The sequence below is a fragment of the Myotis myotis genome, unplaced genomic scaffold (genome assembly GCF_014108235.1).
Source record: "Myotis myotis isolate mMyoMyo1 unplaced genomic scaffold, mMyoMyo1.p scaffold_m19_p_2, whole genome shotgun sequence".
NCBI classification, from domain to species: domain Eukaryota; kingdom Metazoa; phylum Chordata; class Mammalia; order Chiroptera; family Vespertilionidae; genus Myotis; species Myotis myotis.
In genome coordinates this window covers 209,164,748-209,183,315 of record NW_023416324.1, presented here as the reverse complement: position 1 = coordinate 209,183,315, position 18,568 = coordinate 209,164,748, and the positions used below count along the sequence as shown (strand labels likewise).

At 59.5% G+C, this 18,568-nt stretch overlaps 1 protein-coding gene across 4 annotated transcripts; it reads left to right on the top strand.

The window, feature by feature from the left end:
* Nucleotides 1-241: 241 nt before the first annotated feature.
* Nucleotides 242-17,251, top strand: PWP2 (PWP2 small subunit processome component). Of its 4 annotated transcripts, none has more exons than XR_004974234.1 (21): nucleotides 242-325; nucleotides 2,024-2,136; nucleotides 3,441-3,535; nucleotides 3,813-3,912; nucleotides 4,610-4,753; nucleotides 5,928-6,063; nucleotides 6,320-6,540; nucleotides 6,940-7,083; nucleotides 7,591-7,661; nucleotides 8,088-8,224; nucleotides 8,669-8,817; nucleotides 9,021-9,168; nucleotides 9,407-9,557; nucleotides 10,729-10,909; nucleotides 12,583-12,730; nucleotides 13,144-13,252; nucleotides 14,498-14,563; nucleotides 15,559-15,777; nucleotides 15,969-16,243; nucleotides 16,353-16,427; nucleotides 16,650-16,717. XR_004974234.1 is itself a non-coding variant. In XM_036351402.1 (21 exons), the coding sequence occupies exons 1-21, from the start codon at nucleotides 308-310 to the stop codon at nucleotides 16,831-16,833; spliced, it is 2,760 nt and encodes a 919-aa protein (XP_036207295.1). In that variant the 5' UTR covers nucleotides 242-307; the 3' UTR covers nucleotides 16,834-17,251. The 4 variants fall into 4 exon arrangements, 3 of the variants coding, with proteins under 3 accessions (XP_036207295.1, XP_036207294.1, XP_036207296.1); XM_036351402.1 differs by having other exon boundaries at nucleotides 15,969-16,119; nucleotides 16,650-17,251; XM_036351401.1 differs by having other exon boundaries at nucleotides 15,969-16,119; nucleotides 16,323-16,427; nucleotides 16,650-17,251.
* Nucleotides 17,252-18,568: the final 1,317 nt, after the last annotated feature.

Sequence of the window (18,568 nt, the reverse complement as noted above, 5' to 3'; positions counted from 1 at the left end):
TTTCCTTCGAGCATGAATGGTTCCCCTGGCCAGCAGGGACCAGCCCCACGCAAGCCCGCAAAGATCCAATCTTCCCCGAATGCGCCGGCCCTGCGCAGGCGCGCGACTCCAGGACGGCAGGGGGCGGGGCCCGAGGGCGGAAGCTCCACCTGTGGGCGGGGTCTAGGGCTGGGACTCCGCTTCGGGCGGCGTTGCGCCTCCGGGCCGCTGGGGGCGCTGTGGCGCGGGGCCGCGGTCCGGCCCGGAACTTGTCGCAAGCCGGCGGGCGGGGCAACGAGACTGTGGCGGCACACGTGCGGCGGCCGCGATGAAGTTCGCGTACCGGGTGAGCATGAACGCTGGTCGGCTGCCGGGGGAAGCGGAGGCGGGGGTGTCGGTGCCCGAGGCCTGCGGCGTGGGGGCCAGCGGCCCAGGCCGGGGTGGGCTCGGCGTCCGGCAGCACCGTCTCCAGCGTAACCCGAGGGAGTCGGGCCGCGAGGACTCCCAGCGCCGCAGCGTCCTGGACCGGGAAGGAAGGCGGGCCGGGCCGTGGGCGGCGATGTGGGGCGGGTAGGCCGGCCCGGAGCTGAAATCCCGGTTCCCCGAGCCCCGTGGACGGGGAGGGGTGCAGGCGCAGGCGTCCATGACCTGTTGCCCAGCCCACCCACGTCACTCCGGTCCTCTTCCTCCGCGGCTCAGGACCATTGACCGCTGATCGCATTTTCACTTGCGACATAAAGGAGGCAGGGGAAGCTGTTGTTCATGTACACCGGCTGATCATATGTTGCTTCCTTCTTCACAGTGAGCTAAACTTGCCCGTTGTGGTTCTGGTAAAGCTCACGTGCAAAATACTGTGCTGCACGTGAGCATGTATCCAGAGCAGCTTTTAGCAAGAACCCCCAGACTTGGAGACCCTTGTCTTACCCAACACTCCTCTGTGACCCAAACCCCGAAGGGCTTCGCTGCCCTGCCCCCTCCCGTATCCGGACGACGTGCAGGGGCGTCTCCATTCCTGGCATTACCTCCCGGGTTGGGACACCCTCACCTTCTGTGTGGAGTATCCCAGAAGCCTAAGCGGCTTCCCTGTTTCCCCTCTTGCCTCCGTGGTCATTGGAGTGGTTGTCAAAAAGTAGGAATTGGGCCAAAGCCGGTTTGGTTCAGTGGATAGAGCTTCGGCCTGCGGACTGAAGGGTCCCGGGTTCGATTCCGGTCAAGGGCACATCCCCAGTGGGGGGGTGTGCAGGAGGCGGCTGATCGATGTTTCTAACTCTCTATCCCTCTCCCTTCCTCTCTGTAAAAATCAATAAAATATATTATACCTTGGATGACCAGGCCCGTGGGCTCCCCGAGGTTCTCGGCCCTGCTGGCCTATTGCTCCCAATGGGTCCTGCCCGGTCTTCGTCCAGGTTCCAGCCCAGGCGGCCCCTCCAAGAGCCCCTCCCTGAAATGCCCCTTCCTCTCCCACTGCTGGGGTTTGCTGTCTGCGCCTCCCCCCTTGTCTAATGGTGCCTCCTTCGCCCTGCCTGCTGCACGTAGACCGTGAGGGCCTTGAGGGCAGAGGCCCTGCGCACAGAGATAACTCCAGGCAACACTCACGTTTGATGATTGGATAATGAATGAGTTAATAAATAGGATGCTGGCAGGCTCCTCCTGTGCTCAGGAAGCCTTGGACCCAAAGTGCACTTGGGGTGGATGCCATTCCATTGTTGCAGCTTTTCTCCTGAAACGAGGGCCCTGTTCTCTCCTCCTCCTGGCAGATACCTCCCGTCTGTGGAGGCTTCCCCAGTGCTCATGGTACCCTCAGCCACCTCCGTGGGAGCTCGGGCCCCTAGGGTTTGGGCTCACTTCTTCCTCTCTCTGGCTCAGGGCTGGCTGCGTAGGTGCCCAGTAAGTGTCCCAGGGGGTGACTGGAGGGACCCCGGGATGACCGGGGACCTTGTGGGGGCCCTGCACCGTCTTCTTGATCAGTTTTGTCACTTAGCCCTTTTCTGGAGTTGAGATTCTGTGTTTTCTTTGTATGAAGACAACTTTGTTTTCTTTCCAGTTTTCAAATTTGCTGGGGACAGTCTATCGGCGTGGAAACTTAAATTTTACATGTGATGGAAATTCTGTGATCAGTCCTGTGGGAAACAGAGTCACTGTATTTGACCTTAAAAAGTAAGTTCGTAACCCCTGGACAGTGTGGCTCAGTGGTTGGAGTATCGGCTCATGCACCGAAGGGTCTTGGGTTCGGATCCTGGTCAAGAGCATGTACCTGGGTTGCAGGCTCGATCCCCAGCCCCTGTTGGGACACATTAGGAGGCAGCTGCTCAGTGTGTGTCTGTCTCTGTCTGTCTCTTCCCCCTCCCTCCCTCCCTTCCCCTCTCTGTAAATATCAGTGGAAAAAATATCCTCTGGTGAGGATTAAAAAACAAAGTATGAAGTGCATAACACCAAAGTCATGTTAGCAGCAGCAGTCATTATAGTTCTGCATGTAAAAATCAGCGGTGTTTTCCTTAACGTCCTCTTAATAGTGCACCTGTTAACTCAGGCAGCCTGAGGCGGAGGCCACCGGATTACATGGAGTGGATGGGTCCGCAGTGGAACTGGCCGGAGGAGTCCCAGTTTCTTCATTCTAGTGCCTCAGCTACACCCCATGTATCTAGGTTGTTACCTTCAAGGTACCAATCGCGTGTCACTGGGCTAAACTGGGAAAGGGTACGAGGGCGTGGAAGCCGCCCTGGACTCCTGCCCGGTCAGCGCAGTGCTTCTGTTTCGTCCTTAAGGCAAGGACCCTGCATGGGCGGGCTGGGCAAGGTCCTCTTGTTGCAGAGGTTGCCTGGGTTCCCCCCCGGTCTGAAGGCCTCAGTGCCCCTGTCTGTAGGACGGGACAGCAGTACAAGCGTTCGCCTTTGCTGTAGCGCCCAAGAGCAATGCCTGCGCGGGGTGTGACCAGGGCTGGCTGCTGGCATGGTCGTTACTGTCACTGTTTTGTTTCAGTGACATCTGAGGGGGGCTCTCTAAAGTAGCTGTCAAACACTCACTGAAGAAAAATTAGGAAATAAAATAAAAACAAAATTAGAATCTAACACAGTGGTTATTTGTCTTTGACATTACTTGTTTTTCCATTTTTGTGCAGTTTCTGTAAAAACAGTTTACGTGGATGTGCTGTCTTTGTGGTTAATCTCCCCTGTTAGTCTCTCTTGTTTCCAGTCTTCTGACTTTATACATGTGTGGGGTTTGGAGGTACAGTCCTGGAAGCAAAACTGACCTTAAAAAGGCCACATTTTAGGTGTTTAATATGCTGTGGCAAGTGTTCTCCAGGGGTGTCTTCCTCTCCCTTTAGTGAGGAGCGAGGGTTCGCGGTGAGCTCTGGTCCCGGGGACACGAGGGGTGTGTCGTGGGGCGGGTGACCTGGTGGTCCCGGCCTCCCCGTCTGACAGCGTGAGGCCACCTTCACGGCTCTGGTTTTTGTCTCTCAGCAACAAGTCCAACACCCTGCCCCTGACCACCCGGTACAATGTCAAGTGTGTGGGGCTGTCCCCAGATGGCCGACTCGCCATCATCGTCGATGAAGGTAACCACCAGTGACCAAGAGATAGGAGACAGTGGTGCAGGGTGGTGACGGATGGCACAGGTTGGGGGCGGGGGGCAGGTGTGGGCATCAGGGTGACACAAAGCCGACTCCAGGTCCTGTTGGGGTTATAGGCCCACACACTGGGACCCGGGTGTGGGGAGTGTGGAGTGGTGGGCGTAGTCCTTGGCATCGAAGCGGGGCTGGGCTTCACGTGCTGGGAGCCCACAGTTCAGCTGCAGGTCAGGTGTCACGGTGGCCACTCCCTTCCTTCCTGCAGGGGGCAACGCGCTGCTGGTCAGCCTGGTCTGCAGGTCCGTGCTCCACCGCTTCCACTTCAAGGGCTCCGTGCACAGTGTCTCCTTCTCCCCCGATGGCAGGTAAGGGCCTCCCGGCTCAGGACCGGCACTGTCGAGGGCTGGAGCTGGCTGGTGCAGACCTGGAGGGCTTTTTCCACTCAGGAGTCCCCGTGGGAGCCGGTGCTGTGCCTTGTGTTGGCAGCTCAGACAGTTCCTGAACCCAGTGATCCCGCCGGGTCCAGGCTCCGCCTGCTCTGGGCTGGTGGGCACACGGCCTCCAGACCGTGGGGCTGTGAAGGAGCCACCAGCTTCGAAGTCGTCGTGAGGAGGCTGTGTGGGGCCAGGTTCAAGGCCCGAGGGGAAGGGGGCTTGTTCCCAGGCTGCTCAGACCTGGGCTGACCAGGATGTGCCGGGGAAGGGACGGCTCTGGGCTCAGCTGTGAGCCTCACGTCCACACTGAGAAGCCCCCTAGCCAGCATCCGAGGTCCTGCCTGTCAGCAGGGCCAGTATCTTCCTCTGTGTTCCTCCCAGGGCTTTGGCGACTGGGCTGGTGGGAGGGAGCGCCTGCGGGGGATCTGCTCAGGGCAGCGGTGTGGCAGCCTCCCTGGCCGTCCGCCAGCCCTCCCTCCCCTGGGTCCCCACAGTGAGGCCGGCCCCCAGGTGCCTCGTCGGAGACTAACCTCGGAGCAGGTGGTCTGTGCTCCCAGGGCCCGAGCCGGCCTCAGGTCTGCCTGGTGTTGAATGTGGATAACTACCGGGACTCCCGTTTCTGCCACAGGAAGTTCGTCATCACGAAAGGCAACATTGCTCAGATGTACCACGCCCCTGGGAAGAAGAGAGAGTTCAACGCCTTTGTCCTGGACAAAACCTACTTTGGGCCATACGATGAGACCACACACATTGACTGGACAGATGATTCCCGGTGAGGCCTGGGTGGGGGGGCCGGGGAGGCTGGGGGGCCGGAAAGGATGCCTGTAACCAGCCTCTTATTCGAGAAAGAGCGCCGGGTGACTGTTGTCACGCCTGTTTCGTTCTGAAATGGCCTCCTGAGCCCTGTGTGGGGCTGGGTGAGGGAGGGCGCCTGGTTGGAGTTAGATCCACGCTGCTTGGCATTGGTCACTGAAACCGGAGAGCAGGGTCCACCCTGGCGAGGGAAGCTGTAACCCAGCGCACTGGCCAGGTTCATGCCAGCACAGGCCTCGGGAGCCGTGGTCGGTGGGCGAGCTGGCAAGCATTTCTCAGCCTGGGTGCCAGAGTGGCTGTGGCCCATCCTTTCATGGCCGCCATTCCTAACCATCCCAGAAGGCACCTGAGAGTGGCTGGCTTTTTCTCAGCTGCCTGTCGTTCTGCGTTCAGGGAGAGACGAAGTCTGGCGGTGGCTGCTGCTTTGTACATCGGACCAGTTGGCCTCAGTGGAGGGCGGGGGAGCGGGGACACAGTCCCCAGGCAGCATGTTGTGGGAGACAGCAGTCTCATGTTCCTGGGGGACAGGTCTATGGGGGAAGGGTGGGGAGCCTCGAGACCAGACCTTAAGAGGCACCTGCGTCTGGCTCTGTCATTGCCATAAGCAGAGTTTGCCCCAATTGGGATCTTGGGGGGTACGGGGGCGGGGCGGTTTCAGGGAGGCTTGAGCTGACTCCCCAAGCAACACCCAATGGGCTCTGTGATCAGCTCTTGGGACTTCTCTGGCTGAGCCTGTGAGGGCCTACTTTTCGAGGAATAGCAGTGACACGTGTCCACCAAGGCTCCAGGAGACACACAGATGGATGTAGCCAACACCCTGACCTGTCCCTGCTAGTCACCCTGGGGCAATGGTTCTCAACCTTCTGGCCCTTTAAATACAGTTCCTCATGTTGTGACCCAACCATAAAATTATTTTCGTTGCTACTTCATAACCGTAATGTTGCTACTGTTATGAATTGTCATGTAAATATCTGATATGACGGATGGTCTTAGGTGACCCCTGTGAAAGGGTCGTTCAACTGCCAAAGGGATCGCGACCCACAGGTTGAGAACCGCTGCCCTGGGGTGTCTCCGCTGTGCTTGGGGCAGTGCTCAGCTGGGAGCCCTGGGGATGAGCCATTTCCTCTTTCCAGGTGCTTTGCGGTCGGGAGCAAAGACATGTCCACGTGGGTGTTTGGGGCCGAGCGCTGGGACAACCTCATCTACTACGCTCTGGGCGGACACAAGGACGCCATCGTGGCGTGCTTCTTTGAATCCAACAGCCTAGACGTATGTCCCTGAACCCAGACCCCTAGCCCCACAGTCTCGGGTCACGCCCCTGTCGATGTAGGTGCCCCCTCCCCTGCTTCCTCCCAGGTCAGTTGGGGAGTCATGGGTGGCTGTTGGCTGCCCGTTAGGAGTCATCTCTCTGGTGCGTGGGGGAGGCTTTGTGGGACAGGTAAACAGGGTTCTTGTCAAGCTGCCTGTGGATGGTGTGGGCCTGGGGTCAGGGTGACCAATGCCCACCTGTGTGCTCCACTTGCAGCTCTACACGCTCAGCCAGGACGGAGCCCTGTGTGTGTGGCAGTGTGACACCCCCCCTGAGGGCCTGAGGCTGAAAGCCCCCACGGGTTGGAAGGCAGACCTGCTGCAGAGGGAGGAGGAGGAGGAGGAGGAGGAGGAGGAGCGGGAGACCACCATCCGCGGGAAAGCCACGCCGGCCTCGGAAGAGCAGCAGGGCAAAGTGAAGTACTCCCGGCTGGCCAAGTAGGTCTCCCGTCCACCGAGGGGGGCCGGGGGGGGGGGCCTCGTACCCTCTCGGGCCGGAGTGGGCTCTTGCCTCAGAAAGGTCCCTGGCGGGGGGTGGGGATGGGGGGGGGTGTTACGGGGCGAGGACCCAGAGGCACAGAACAGATGCTCATCGTAGGCCCGTCATGGGGAGTCCAGGCTCGGGCACCAGCTAAGAGGCTCCTTGGGTCCCAGGCGCAGGGAGGCTCGGAATGGAGAGCTGAGGGCGGGAGGGAATAGGGGACTCGAGGCAGGACAGTGAGGGCCGGTTTCCCGAGGGCCCACATGGAGCGGGCGCTCTGGCCTCCCGTCCCAGGCGGGGCTGTGAGACCAGCCAGGCTCTCTGGTCCTTCCAACTCTGCTGTCCCCTGTACTTAGGTACTTTTTCAACAAAGAAGGAGATTTTAACAATCTGACAGCTGCAGCTTATCACAAGAAGATCCATCTCTTGGTCACTGGTTTTGCTTCTGGAATCTTCCACCTTCACGAGCTCCCGGAGTTCAACCTCATCCACTCCCTGAGGTGGGTGCCTCTGCTTTCTGGTGGGCGTGGCTTATGCACTTGCAGGTCTGAGGGGCTAGTGGCGGGGACCAGTGAGGCCATGCTGTGCCTGCCCTGGTCTCGGCCCTGCAGTGGCCCCAGGCCTGGTGGCCGCACGGGCGGCTTCCCAGGACACCTGGCTTCATCTCCGTCCTGGCCGGGTGCTCGGAGGAGTGGAGGGGAGGCAGATGTTCCCTTCCCTGGGCTTTGGTTCCACGTGTGGGTCTCGGCTTTCCCCCCTTCTGTCCTGTATCTTCGGAACATAGAGGAAGTTAAAATGCCTGCTCCACGAAACCATGCACCTTCAGGGACTGGAAGGCAGGGCAGCGCTCGGGCTGCCAGGGCTTTTGCATTGGGTTGTTGACTCTGAGAGAGAGTGGGTAGGAAGTGTGTAGGCCGGAGGGGCCGGCTGTGGTCTCCGATGGCAAGCTGGCCCCCGAGGGTGGGGACAGGAGGCGCTGTACTCACGGAGTCCTGCTTTCTGCTCAGCATCTCAGATCAGAGGATCGAGTCTGTCGCCATCAACAGCTCCGGGGACTGGATCGCCTTGGGCTGCTCAGGTGCGTCTTCCTGCCCGATGGTGTGAGAATAAGGAGCTTCTGCTCTGGGACACCTGCCTGTGGTCCCACCTCGGTCCCGGACCCTCCGGGGACTGGGAGACGCTGTGAGCAGAGGGGGCAGCGGTGGCTCCGGTGAAGGAGCAGTCAGTGAAACTTCCAGAACGGGTTTCTCTGGCGGGCTGAGTATGGGGCCACTCTGCACCCTGGGGACTCAGGAGGTGGGTGTGTCTGCGCTGGGTCCCCTCACGCAGGTGGAGGGTGATGGCGGCACCTGCCTCAGAGTGGGATAGGCACTCAGGGTGCCAGCGTGAGCCAGGGCCAGATACCCCCCTGCCCCCCCCCCCCCCAATCTCACGAGCAGTCGGTGCCTTCGTCTGCCCACGGGGCAGGGGTTGGGTCAGGTCCTCAGCCCCCCTGTGCCCTCAGGTCTGGGCCAGCTGCTGGTGTGGGAGTGGCAGAGCGAGTCCTACGTGCTCAAGCAGCAGGGCCACTTCAACAGCATGGTGTCCCTGGCGTACTCGCCTGACGGGCAGTACATCGTGACCGGCGGGGATGACGGCAAGGTGGGCTGGTCAGCGGGGAGGGAGCGTGGCCCGGTGGGAGGAGCTGTGGGGTCCTGCCCCTGTCCTCAGGTGGGCATGTGGGTCACCGAGGCCCTGGGCCAGGCCCCAGCTGCGGGGTTCAGCCCAGGGCTTGCAGGCCCACTCGCCTCATCTGGGCCCAGGAAAAGGCATTTATGAACTTACCCGGATCTGAATGGAGTGGGTTCAGGTGTCTTTCCCTGATTTGAGCTTGGGCTCCCACACGTGTAGCTACTTGGCTGAGGGGTCTTTGGTGCTACCAACCACCATCTGACGCTGCACTTCCCAGGGTGACACGGCCCCCTACAATCCCCCGGCCCTCCCTCATGGGAGGAGGTGAGGGGCAGGCGGTGTCCACACGGGATTTGTGCGTGCATGTGTGTGTGAGAGAGTGAGCCCAAACACGGCTCTTCACTCCCCACACAGGTCAAGGTGTGGAACACCCTCAGTGGCTTCTGCTTCATCACTTTTACGGAGCACTCGAGCGGCGTCACCGGCGTGACCTTCACTGCCACTGGCTACGTCATTGTGACCTCTTCCATGGACGGCACTGTGCGGGCCTTTGACCTTCACAGGTGACTTTTCTGCTCAGTCTCTGGCTCAAAGCAGGCTGTTCCTCTGTTGGGCTGTGAGAGTGAGGCTGAGGGTTCTGGGATTGTCGGGCAGCCTGTGGTGTGGACAAAGGCTCGGGATGGAGCCACAGCATTCAGGCCCCAGAACACACGGGCGGCAGGGGCCTCGGCGGGCGACGTCAGCTGGGCCTCTCTCTTCGCGGCAGGTACCGGAACTTCCGCACCTTCACGTCCCCGAGGCCCACCCAGTTCTCCTGCGTGGCGGTGGACTCCAGCGGGGAGATCGTCTGTGCCGGGGCGCAGGACTCCTTCGAGATCTTTATCTGGTCCATGCAGACAGGCAGGCTGCTGGAGGTAAGGCCGCTCGTCCCAGGAGCTGCGCTCAGGAGGGGCGGGTGTGGGGCACAGGTGCAGGAGGGGCAGGGGTCACTGTTGACTCCAGGTTTCTGGCCTCGCCTCCCGCTTTCCTCACCCCACAGCCGTGAGCACTCAGAAGGGCCGCGTCTCAGCAGCCACAGCATCGGTGCTCCCTTGTCCGGCGTGGACCCACCCGCCACGCTCATCTCTCAGCCTCCTTTATGAACTGTCGTAGGTCCTGTCCGGCCACGAGGGGCCCATCAGCGGTCTGTGTTTCAACCCGATGAAGTCGATCCTGGCCAGCGCCTCCTGGGATAAGACAGTGCGCCTGTGGGACATGGTGGACAGCTGGAGGACCACCGAGACGCTGGCTCTGACCTCCGATGGTGAGCTGCACGTGGGGTGAGCGGGCGGAAGTCGTGGCCCAGGGTGGGAAGGCCTGGTCTCAGTGCTGGTCCTGCCCGGCTCAGCTGTGTGTGGATGTAAGCCCAGGACTCCCACGGGCCCCACAGCCGTCAGGGTTGGCAGCCCAGTCGTGTCACTTTGCACTGGGCTCCCCCCTAAGAGAGTGAGCGGGCCCCGGCTGCAGATTCCTGCCACTTCTGCCCTGGCTGGTAGGTTAACCCTTGTCCACCAAAAGCAGTAGGTGCAGGGGCCCCACGGCAGGCTGGGTGGACTCTGCCACCCCGAGTCCCACCACCTGTGCTTGTGCATGAAGTTGCCCCCGTGTACAGCCAGCGGAGTGTGGACGTCTCATCTGTGGCTGCTTTCCCTGCGGCAGCGGAGTTGATTGGTCACAGCAGAGACTAGACCAGCCGTGGGCAAACTACGGCCTGCGGGCCAGATCCGGCCCGTTTTAAATGAATAAAACTAAAAAAAAAAAAAAAGACCATACCCTTTTATGTAATGATGTTTACTTTGAATTTATATTAGTTCACACAAACACTCCATCCATGCTTTTGTTCCGGCCCTCCGGTCCAGTTTAAGAACCCATTGTGGCCCTCGAGTCAAAAAGTTTGCCCACCCCTGGACTAGACTGTGCTGTCTGGCCTGCATAGAACACATCTGCCAACTCCGGGTTGCTGGGGGCTTCTCTGCTTCCTGCCCACCACCTGCCTCTGGTTCAGTCTCTTACTAGCCGGCCTCTGGTATCTTTATGTGGCCTCCACACTGACCTCCATCCCCAGGTAGTCTGTTTCTAGTCTGTCCTGCAGTCCCATCAGAGCAACCTTTGCCGTGACCTCTGTGTGACTCCCCTGTGCCCTCCCAACCAGGCTGGTCCTGCTTAGTCCTCCCTGTACCAACTATGGCCAAGTCTGGACCCCTTTTCCCCACTGCACTGGGGCCCTGTCTGCACGTGTAGCTGTGGTTGTGAGCTGTTGGTGCTGAGGCCTGGCCCTTCCTCCTGGGGTGGAGCATCTCAGGGAGATTGTGTGTCCCCATCCCCACCCCGCCCAGGCCCATCCCTCAGGGAGCTGGTAATGAGGACAGCGAGGGTGGGGCCCGTCTGCTGGAGCCTGGATCTTCCTCAGGCTCTGATTCTCCATCTCTCTTCAGCTCTGGCTGTGACCTATCGACCCGACGGTGCAGAGCTGGCTGTGGCCACGCTGAACGCACAGATCACCTTCTGGGACCCTGAGAATGCCGTGCAGACGGGCTCCATCGAGGGCAGGCACGACCTCAAGACAGGCAGGAAGGAGCTGGACAAGATCACCGCCAAGCACTCGGCCAAGGGGAAGTGAGTGCCATGCTGGGGGCAGGGTGTCTTTCACCCGGGCCGTGTGCCCGGAGCCCAGGAGCCTGCTCATCCGAGGGGACTCTGCCCCTCATCCCCCAGAGGGGCACTGAGCCTGTGTTGGGGTTCTGTGTGGGTTAGATCGCAGTGTCCCCCACTTAGGCTGTGTGAGCGGCGCTGCTCTGAGCACTCGGGGCTGGTTGGTGTGGATACCTGTTCGGCCCTCGCCATGGAGATGCTGGGTGTCTTGGGGTGACACTCATTTCTGAGGAACTGCCGGATGGTTTTCCAAAGACTCGGCACCATGTCCCTTGCCCCCCAGCCATGTGGGAGCGTTCCGATTCCCCCACACCCTCACCAACACGGTGCTGTTGACGTTTTACATCGCAGCCGCTCTGGTGTGAGGTGCTGCAGTTTGAGGACATGTTCACCACAGAGGACAGCACGCGCACTTCTCCGCACCAGATGGCAAAACTCGTGGTTTTGATTTGCATTTCTCTGAGGACTGATATTGTTGAGCATCTTTTCATGGGTGGGTTGGGTTGGATCGTCAGCTTTGGATAAATGTGTCTCCAGAGCATTGGCCCATTTTAATTGGCATCAATGAGTCTTTCTCACTTGAATTGTAAGAATGCATGTATTCAAGATACAATGAGAGACTTATCAGATAATGATTTGCAAATATTTTTCCTATTCTTGGGGTTGTCTTCACTTTCTTGATGATGTCCTTTGAAGCATAGAGGTTTTTAATTTTGAAAACATCTGTTTCCTTCTGACTTCACAAGGACACGACCTGATTTGAACCACATGGTCCTTTTGTGTTGAGGTTGTGCCTCCCAGGAGGCTGCAGCCCATGCCCGACACTGAGGGGAACGGGACTGCAGGGTTAGTGTGCTGTGCGTGCAGGGTTAGGGTCCTGTGGGTGCAGGGTTAGAGTCGTGTGGGTGCAGGGTTAGTGTGCTGTGCGTGCAGGGTTAGGGTCCTGTGGGTGCAGGGTTAGGGTCCTGTGGGTGCAGGGTTAGTGTCCTGTGGGTGCAGGGTTAGGGACCTGTGGGTGCAGGGTTAGGGACCTGTGGGTGCAGGGTTAGGGTCCTGTGGGTGCAGGGTTAGGGTCCTGTGGGTGCAGGGTTAGGGTCCGTGGGTGCAGGGTTAGGGTCCGTGGGTGCAGGGTTAGGGTCCTGTGGGTGCAGGGTTAGGGTCCTGTGGGTGCAGGGTTAGGGTCCTGTGGGTGCAGGGTTAGGGTCCGGGGGTGCAGGGTTAGGGTCCTGTGGGTGCAGGGTTAGGGTCCGTGGGTGCAGGGTTAGGGTCCTGTGGGTGCAGGGTTAGGGTCCTGTGGGTGCAGGGTTAGGGTCCTGTGGGTGCAGGGTTAGGGTCCTGTGGGTGCAGGGTTAGGGTCCGTGGGTGCAGGGTTAGGGTCCTGTGGGTGCAGGGTTAGGGTCCTGTGGGTGCAGGGTTAGGGTCCTGTGGGTGCAGGGTTAGGGTCCTGTGGGTGCAGGGTTAGGGTCCGTGGGTGCAGGGTTAGGGTCCGTGGGTGCAGGGTTAGGGTCCGTGGGTGCAGGGTTAGGGTCGTGTGGGTGTCTAGGCAGTGAGCCGAGGAGGCTGCTGGGGAACATGGTGGGAGGACCACACGTCGCAGTCCCCGAGTGGTGACTAAGTCCGAGTCCCCTGCGCTGCAGGGCCTTCACCACTCTGTGCTACTCCGCGGACGGCCAGAGTGTCCTGGCAGGAGGGATGTCCAAGTTCGTGTGCATCTACCACGTCAGGGAGCAGATTCTCAGGAAGAAGTTTGAGATCTCTTGCAACCTGTCGCTGGACGCCATGGAGGTGAGCGAGCAGCCGGCGCTCCACAGCACAGCTCTGCGGGCTTCTCAGGACCCGGCTTGGAGCGGGGCTGGGCTGTGGGGTGAGGGCACGGGATGGCCAGGATGGGCCTGGCAGTCTGAGGGAGCAGACCCCCGTGCTCATCCCCCTCACAGAGACCCCTGGGGATCCTCTGAAGGTTGAGTTAGAGAATCCAGCCCCCTTGTGGCAGCAGGGACTCCTGCCCAGCAGAACTAGGCCCTGAGGGAGGTCCTGCCGTGAAACTGGCTTGTTGCTGTCTCTCCTCAGGGGCCTTGTGTCCTGTGCATGCCCTAGACAGGGCTGGGTTTCCTTAAGTGTTACACACACAGCAAAGGGGGGGAGGCGTGCTCCCCTCCCCCACCTCTTACGGAGATACCTGGGTTTTACTCTTGTAGGAATTTTTGAACCGAAGGAAAATGACAGAGTTTGGCAACCTGGCGCTAATTGATCAAGATGCCGGGGAGGAGAACGGAGTCGCGATTCCGTTGCCCGGCGTAAGGAAAGGTGAGCAGAGGGTCCTTCATGTCCCCGTGGACTCTGCCACAGCAGGCCGCCCTGCTTGTCCTGGGCAGCAGCAGTTTTACTCCCTTGGCATTGCTGCCGTGGTTCATGTCTGAAAACTCACCGTGCACGTGTGTCTGCTGGAGGCCGGGCTGCGGGGAGATCCCTATGACTCCTGCACAGCTGCGTCCTCCTCATCTCTGGGCCTCGCCCCCCATATGGGCCAAAGGACTTCAGTGTTGGGGAGTCTAGGAGGCCCGAGGGGGACATGTGCCTCACAGGGACAGGGCAGCAGACTTGGGTCCCATCGAGAAGGGACATCTATCTGCCAGAAAGCCCATATGTCGCATGATATTGCAGCAGCTGGCCTGGGCCCGGTTCGTTCTGACCCTGGCTTATGCCCACTCCGGCCCCCGAGGCCCGCCCTGCACTTGGGGAGCGAGGGCACCTTAGCTGGCTGGGTGACGGAGAGGATCAAATGAGCCGATGCCGGTTCTAGAGCAGCTCCATGCACCACAGAGCACAGTACACTCACTTCTCTGAACCAGGTGGCAACAGGCCTGCGCTGACCACGTCCTCCAGACCCTCCGGCTGAGTGTGGCTCTACCTGCCCGGGCGCTTTGATTGTCACCACTCCGGGGGGTGTTGCTGTTGGCACTGAGTGTAGACAGACCAGGGGTCTGTAGACCCGCAAGGACCTGGCTCCAAACGTCGGTCACCCAAGGTTGAGTGCTCCCAGCAGTGTCTTGCGGGGTGGGGCACACATGGAACGCAGCCCTCCAGGAAGGGCTCCGGGCAGCCGAGGGCTGAGCAGTGAGGAGACAGACTTTTCCCAGGTCACCTTTGAGTTGTGGAGTTTCCTACTATGGAATGTGTTGCCCTTTACAAAGCAAATTTGAAAACAATGTGCCTGAAAGGATTCATGTGGCAATACCCAGGAAGGATGGGCCTCCACTCAGACCTGCCTGGTGTAGTCGTGCGGCTTGTGCGCGGCTCCAAGTTCCCGGCTGATGGACAGGTGGAGGCGGAACCAGCCCGCCTCTTCCCGGAACTAGTGAGTGGTTGGCCGGCCAGTCCACATGCACACTGCTGGTTCGTGCAGGCCTGAGGTGCCACCTCAGGGCTCGCCTGCCACAGCTGCGAATAGGGCTGGAGGGCCAGGGACAGGACTGCCACCCGGGCCAGTGAAGTGTCTCACCTGATGAGGGATATGTTGCCCTGTAACTGAGTGGTTCCTTTGATTTCCAGGTGACATGAGCTCGCGTCACTTCAAACCCGAAATCAGGGTGACTTCGCTCCGCTTCTCTCCCACAGGTGAGCCCAGCAGTGCATTGTTGGTGCTGGAAGGCGTGGGGTCCGGCATGGACCCACACTGCACAAAGCCTCTGCTCCCAGGGACAGTGCTGGTCTCAGTTTCCGACTAGCTCTGTCGGAGCTGCACTGTCCCCCGTGCATTAGGCATGGTCATCTTTGTCCTCTCTGGAGGTTGGCTATGAAAGCTGTGACCTCAGACAGGCTGGGCTTGGGGACAGGGAGGCAGGCACCTGCTCTGAGCACCCTCCACATGTGCCAATTGGGACCATGCTGGAGGCCGCCTCCTCGTCTACCATCAAGTATCTTGCTCCTCTACCCTGCCCCCTCCCCCCAAGAGTGTCTAGCAGACCGCCTCTGGCAGCTGTGGGGAGGGGTCAGTACCCCCAGGGCCTGGGGCCATTATGTGTGTGCAGTGTGCAGACCAGAACATGACAGGGTTGTGGTGGGCTTGTCTTTGCTAGCTGATAGCTGACACTCTCCAGCGTGGAGTGGTGACAAGGACAGTAAGGTGCAGAGCAGCGCCTGGCATGGTACCACTGTGAGCCAGGGGTGCCGACCACGGCCGAGAGGCAGGTCTGGTGGCCACCTGGTTTTTAAGTTGAACTTTCACAGACCAGCCATGCCAGTTCGTTTGCCCTTTTGTCTGGGCATGTGGTGGAGTTGAGACATTGCTGCAGAGACCACATGGCCTGCAAAGTTGGAAGTATCTGCTGCCCTTGCCAGGCAATTCTGCCAGGCCTGCCAGTGTGAACAAGGCGGGAGCACCTATGTGTCTGCTGCCACTGCACGGTGCGGGAGGACGGCTGGCCCAGTGACCGGGTGCTCCTCCCAGAGGGCCTGGCGGCCGGGGCAGGAGCCAGAGGAAGACATCCCCGTGCTCCTTCCTGTGCTGCTGCCTCTGGGCCCGCGCACTGTGTTCAGTGCCTGCTCCTTAAAGTGAGTGAGGAAACTTGCGCATAAGGGTCTAGGAGCCGTGTGACTGCTTCATTTCGCAGGGCGCTGTTGGGCAGCCACCACCACTGAGGGGCTCCTCATCTACTCTCTGGACACCCAGATGCTCTTTGACCCCTTTGAGCTGGACACCAGCGTCACCCCTGGGCGGATCCGGGCAGCACTGCGCCAGAGGGACTTCACCAGGGCCATCCTGATGGCCGTCCGGCTCAACGAGAAGAAGCTGCTGCAGGAGACCCTGGAGTCGGTGCCCTGGGATGAGAGTGAGCGCCAGGCCCGGCTGGGGCGGGGTAGGGGGGTGAGGGGGCGGGGAGCTGCCAGGACCCTGCACCCACAGCTGCTGGTCGGGGCTCTCGGGTTCTGTGCACGTACAGAAAGGGCCTAAGCTGTAATCGGCTTTTCTCCTGGTCTGAGTTCTTGGCAGAGTCAGTGTGGGTTTCCTTCTCTCTTACAGTTGACGTTATCAGCTCCTCCCTCCCCGAGTTGTACGTGGAGAAAGTGCTTGAGTTTTTGGCTTCATCCTTTGAAGTGTCTCGCCATCTGGAATTCTACCTCATATGGACTCAGAAATTGCTCATGGCGCATGGACAGAAGCTGAAGTCCAGGTATGATGTGCTGACCTGCTCATTCGTCTGTGACTCCTGTCACAGCTGATCTTTGCATATAAAAGGGGAAACTTTACATGCAAGCATGGCGTGAATTGGTCTTGACGTGGATGCACAGCATGAGGTGAGGGCTTTGCATGCGTGTGTGGTGTGACGTGAGGCCTTCAGACGCCCATACACCACGAAGGGGGGGCCTTTCATAGCTGCGGAGCTGAGGGAAGTCTCCTTTCCAGAGCAGGGAAGCTGCTGCCGGCAGTTCAGTTCCTTCAGAAGAGCATCCAGCGGCACTTGGACGATGTTTCCAAACTGTACGTTTTGCCAGCGTCGGTGGGCTGGGTGGGGGTTGTATCATCGCCAGCTGGACCACAGCAGGGTCTGCTCCCAGTGTCATCTCATTCGGGGACAAAACATACCATATGGCTGGGTATCGTCAGGGTCACAGAGAGGGTGGTGGGTGCTGGTGAACCCGCGTTTCTGGCAAAATAGAAGTCACTCCTGCTTTCACTAACGCGACCCCCGCACTTTCACAGCTGCGACTGGAACCGCTATAACATTCAGTACGCTCTGGCAGTTTCCAAGCAGCGGGGCATGAAACGCCCCTCGGAGCCGCTGGGAAGTGAGCAGGAAGCAGATGCGTCTGAAGATGAGGACAGTCTGCACCTGCTCGGTGGAGGACATGGGGATGGGGACGACGGGGATACACTGTTGATGTAAAGCCGGCGCCTTGCAGCCCTGCTCATTTCGGTTAAGGCCGTAGAAGAAAGAGAACCACAGTTGTCTGGTCCCAGGAAGTGAGTGGAGGGCCATCGGGAGCTGTGGAACCATCACTGAGGACTCGCTCTTTGTGCAAGAACGAAGCATCAGAGCGAGCTGACCGGTCCCTGGTCAGCACGGGCTTGGCACACAGGGCCCAGGACCTGATGGTATGAACAAGAAAGTGCTGAGTGTCTCTATTGCAAATGCCTTTTCGAGAGGCAAATAGGTTCATATTTATAGACTCGTGAACTTTGTATGAAAGTTATTTATATTTTTAATAAGTGTTAATGGTACATTTAGGGATGAAAAAGATGGCATTTTCTAAAATGTAAATATGGATTAAGTCTAAACTCTGAATTAAAATGTTTATAATGTATCATGAGTGTAATTGTCATGCAGGGGGGTCAGGGCCGCCCACCCACTGGCACCTCCATGCCAGGGGAACAGGTGAGCAGGACAGGTGGACCGCCCGCCACACCCAGCCTTCATGGCCCCCAGCCTAGGCTGCCTACCCCATAATCCTCCCATAGGGTCTGGGCAGAGAGCAGCTGCTTGATCTGACCTTGGAGAAGGACCAGACGGGCCTCCTGAGGAGCTCAGAGACCTGCTGTGCCAGCTCTGCCCTGCGTGTCCCTTGGGAGGCGTCCGAGAGTAGCTTGGACCAGCTTCACCACAGCCAGGTGCTGGGTCCCCCTCGCTGGTAGCAACAGCCTCAGGTGCAGTACTTTCCCAAGAGTGCGGGATGGTGTCCTGGGCCCCACCTCGTCGCTTATCAGGTGCGGCCTACAAGTCACTGGACAGCCCGGCTCTCCTGTGCTCCTCAAAGTGGATACCTGCCCACCTCCTGAGGCTCATGTGAGGCCTGCCTGGACAGGTGGGGGTAGTGCATATGACACCTGGTGCTCCAGTATCTGCCACCACCACCATCCAACGGGAACGCCCTCCATGGCCGGCCCATGCCTGCTCGTGGCCTCTAACCCTCTGCTCACCCACAGTGCATATGCTTAGGCTGGCAGAGCTCAGCCCGGTCACTGGGTGTGTTTGTTCTACATCTTCCCCACCTGTAACGCGGGCAGGCTGGACAAATGTATTCCCTCTTCACCTGAGCTTTTCCGTAAGCTTCACGTGTGCACAGGGAAGTACAGCTGAGCAAACCCGCATGGAGGTAACAGGAATGGAAGGCGAAGCTCAGCAGGTGGGGCCCAGAAGCAACAGCCCTGGGTTGTGTCTGCAGCCCCAGCCTGTTGCTCACCTGCGACCTCTCAAATAATCTTTTAAAAATCTGTGTTAGTTTGAAACTTCAAATCAAGGGGGAAGATAAAGCGTCTATCCAGGCGTTTGTATGCCAACCGGCTCCTGCATAACTTGGTGTGCTTTATGTTCCCGGAAGAATGAGCATGTCCCCATTTTGCAATGATTAGTGCAAGGGCCATGGCACACTGAGCATCCAGGGCTCTGGATTAAAGGACGCGCCACGGCCGCCTGGGGCTATCCTAGCGAGAGGGGCGCCTCCAGGGGGGCCTGCGGTTTACAGGGGGCGCGAGCACAGGCTGTGCTGGGGGCGCACAGGGAAAGACCACGTGGGGGCAAACTGAAGGAGCCGCGCGCGGGCTGGGGCTGCATTCGGACCCCGACGCAAACAGCATGACCCTGGAGCCCCACGTCTGAACGCTGATCGCTGCTCAGGAATCGC

What these genes read in the sequence shown, in the direction of transcription:
- PWP2 (XM_036351401.1), top strand. An exon ending in AAGCACTCGGCCAAGGGGAA is followed by an intron (nt 10,910 to 12,582) that starts GTGAGTGCCATG and finishes CCTGCGCTGCAG; the next exon opens with GGCCTTCACCACTCTGTGCT. An exon ending in GGACAGAAGCTGAAGTCCAG is followed by an intron (nt 16,120 to 16,322) that starts GTATGATGTGCT and finishes GGCCTTTCATAG; the next exon opens with CTGCGGAGCTGAGGGAAGTC.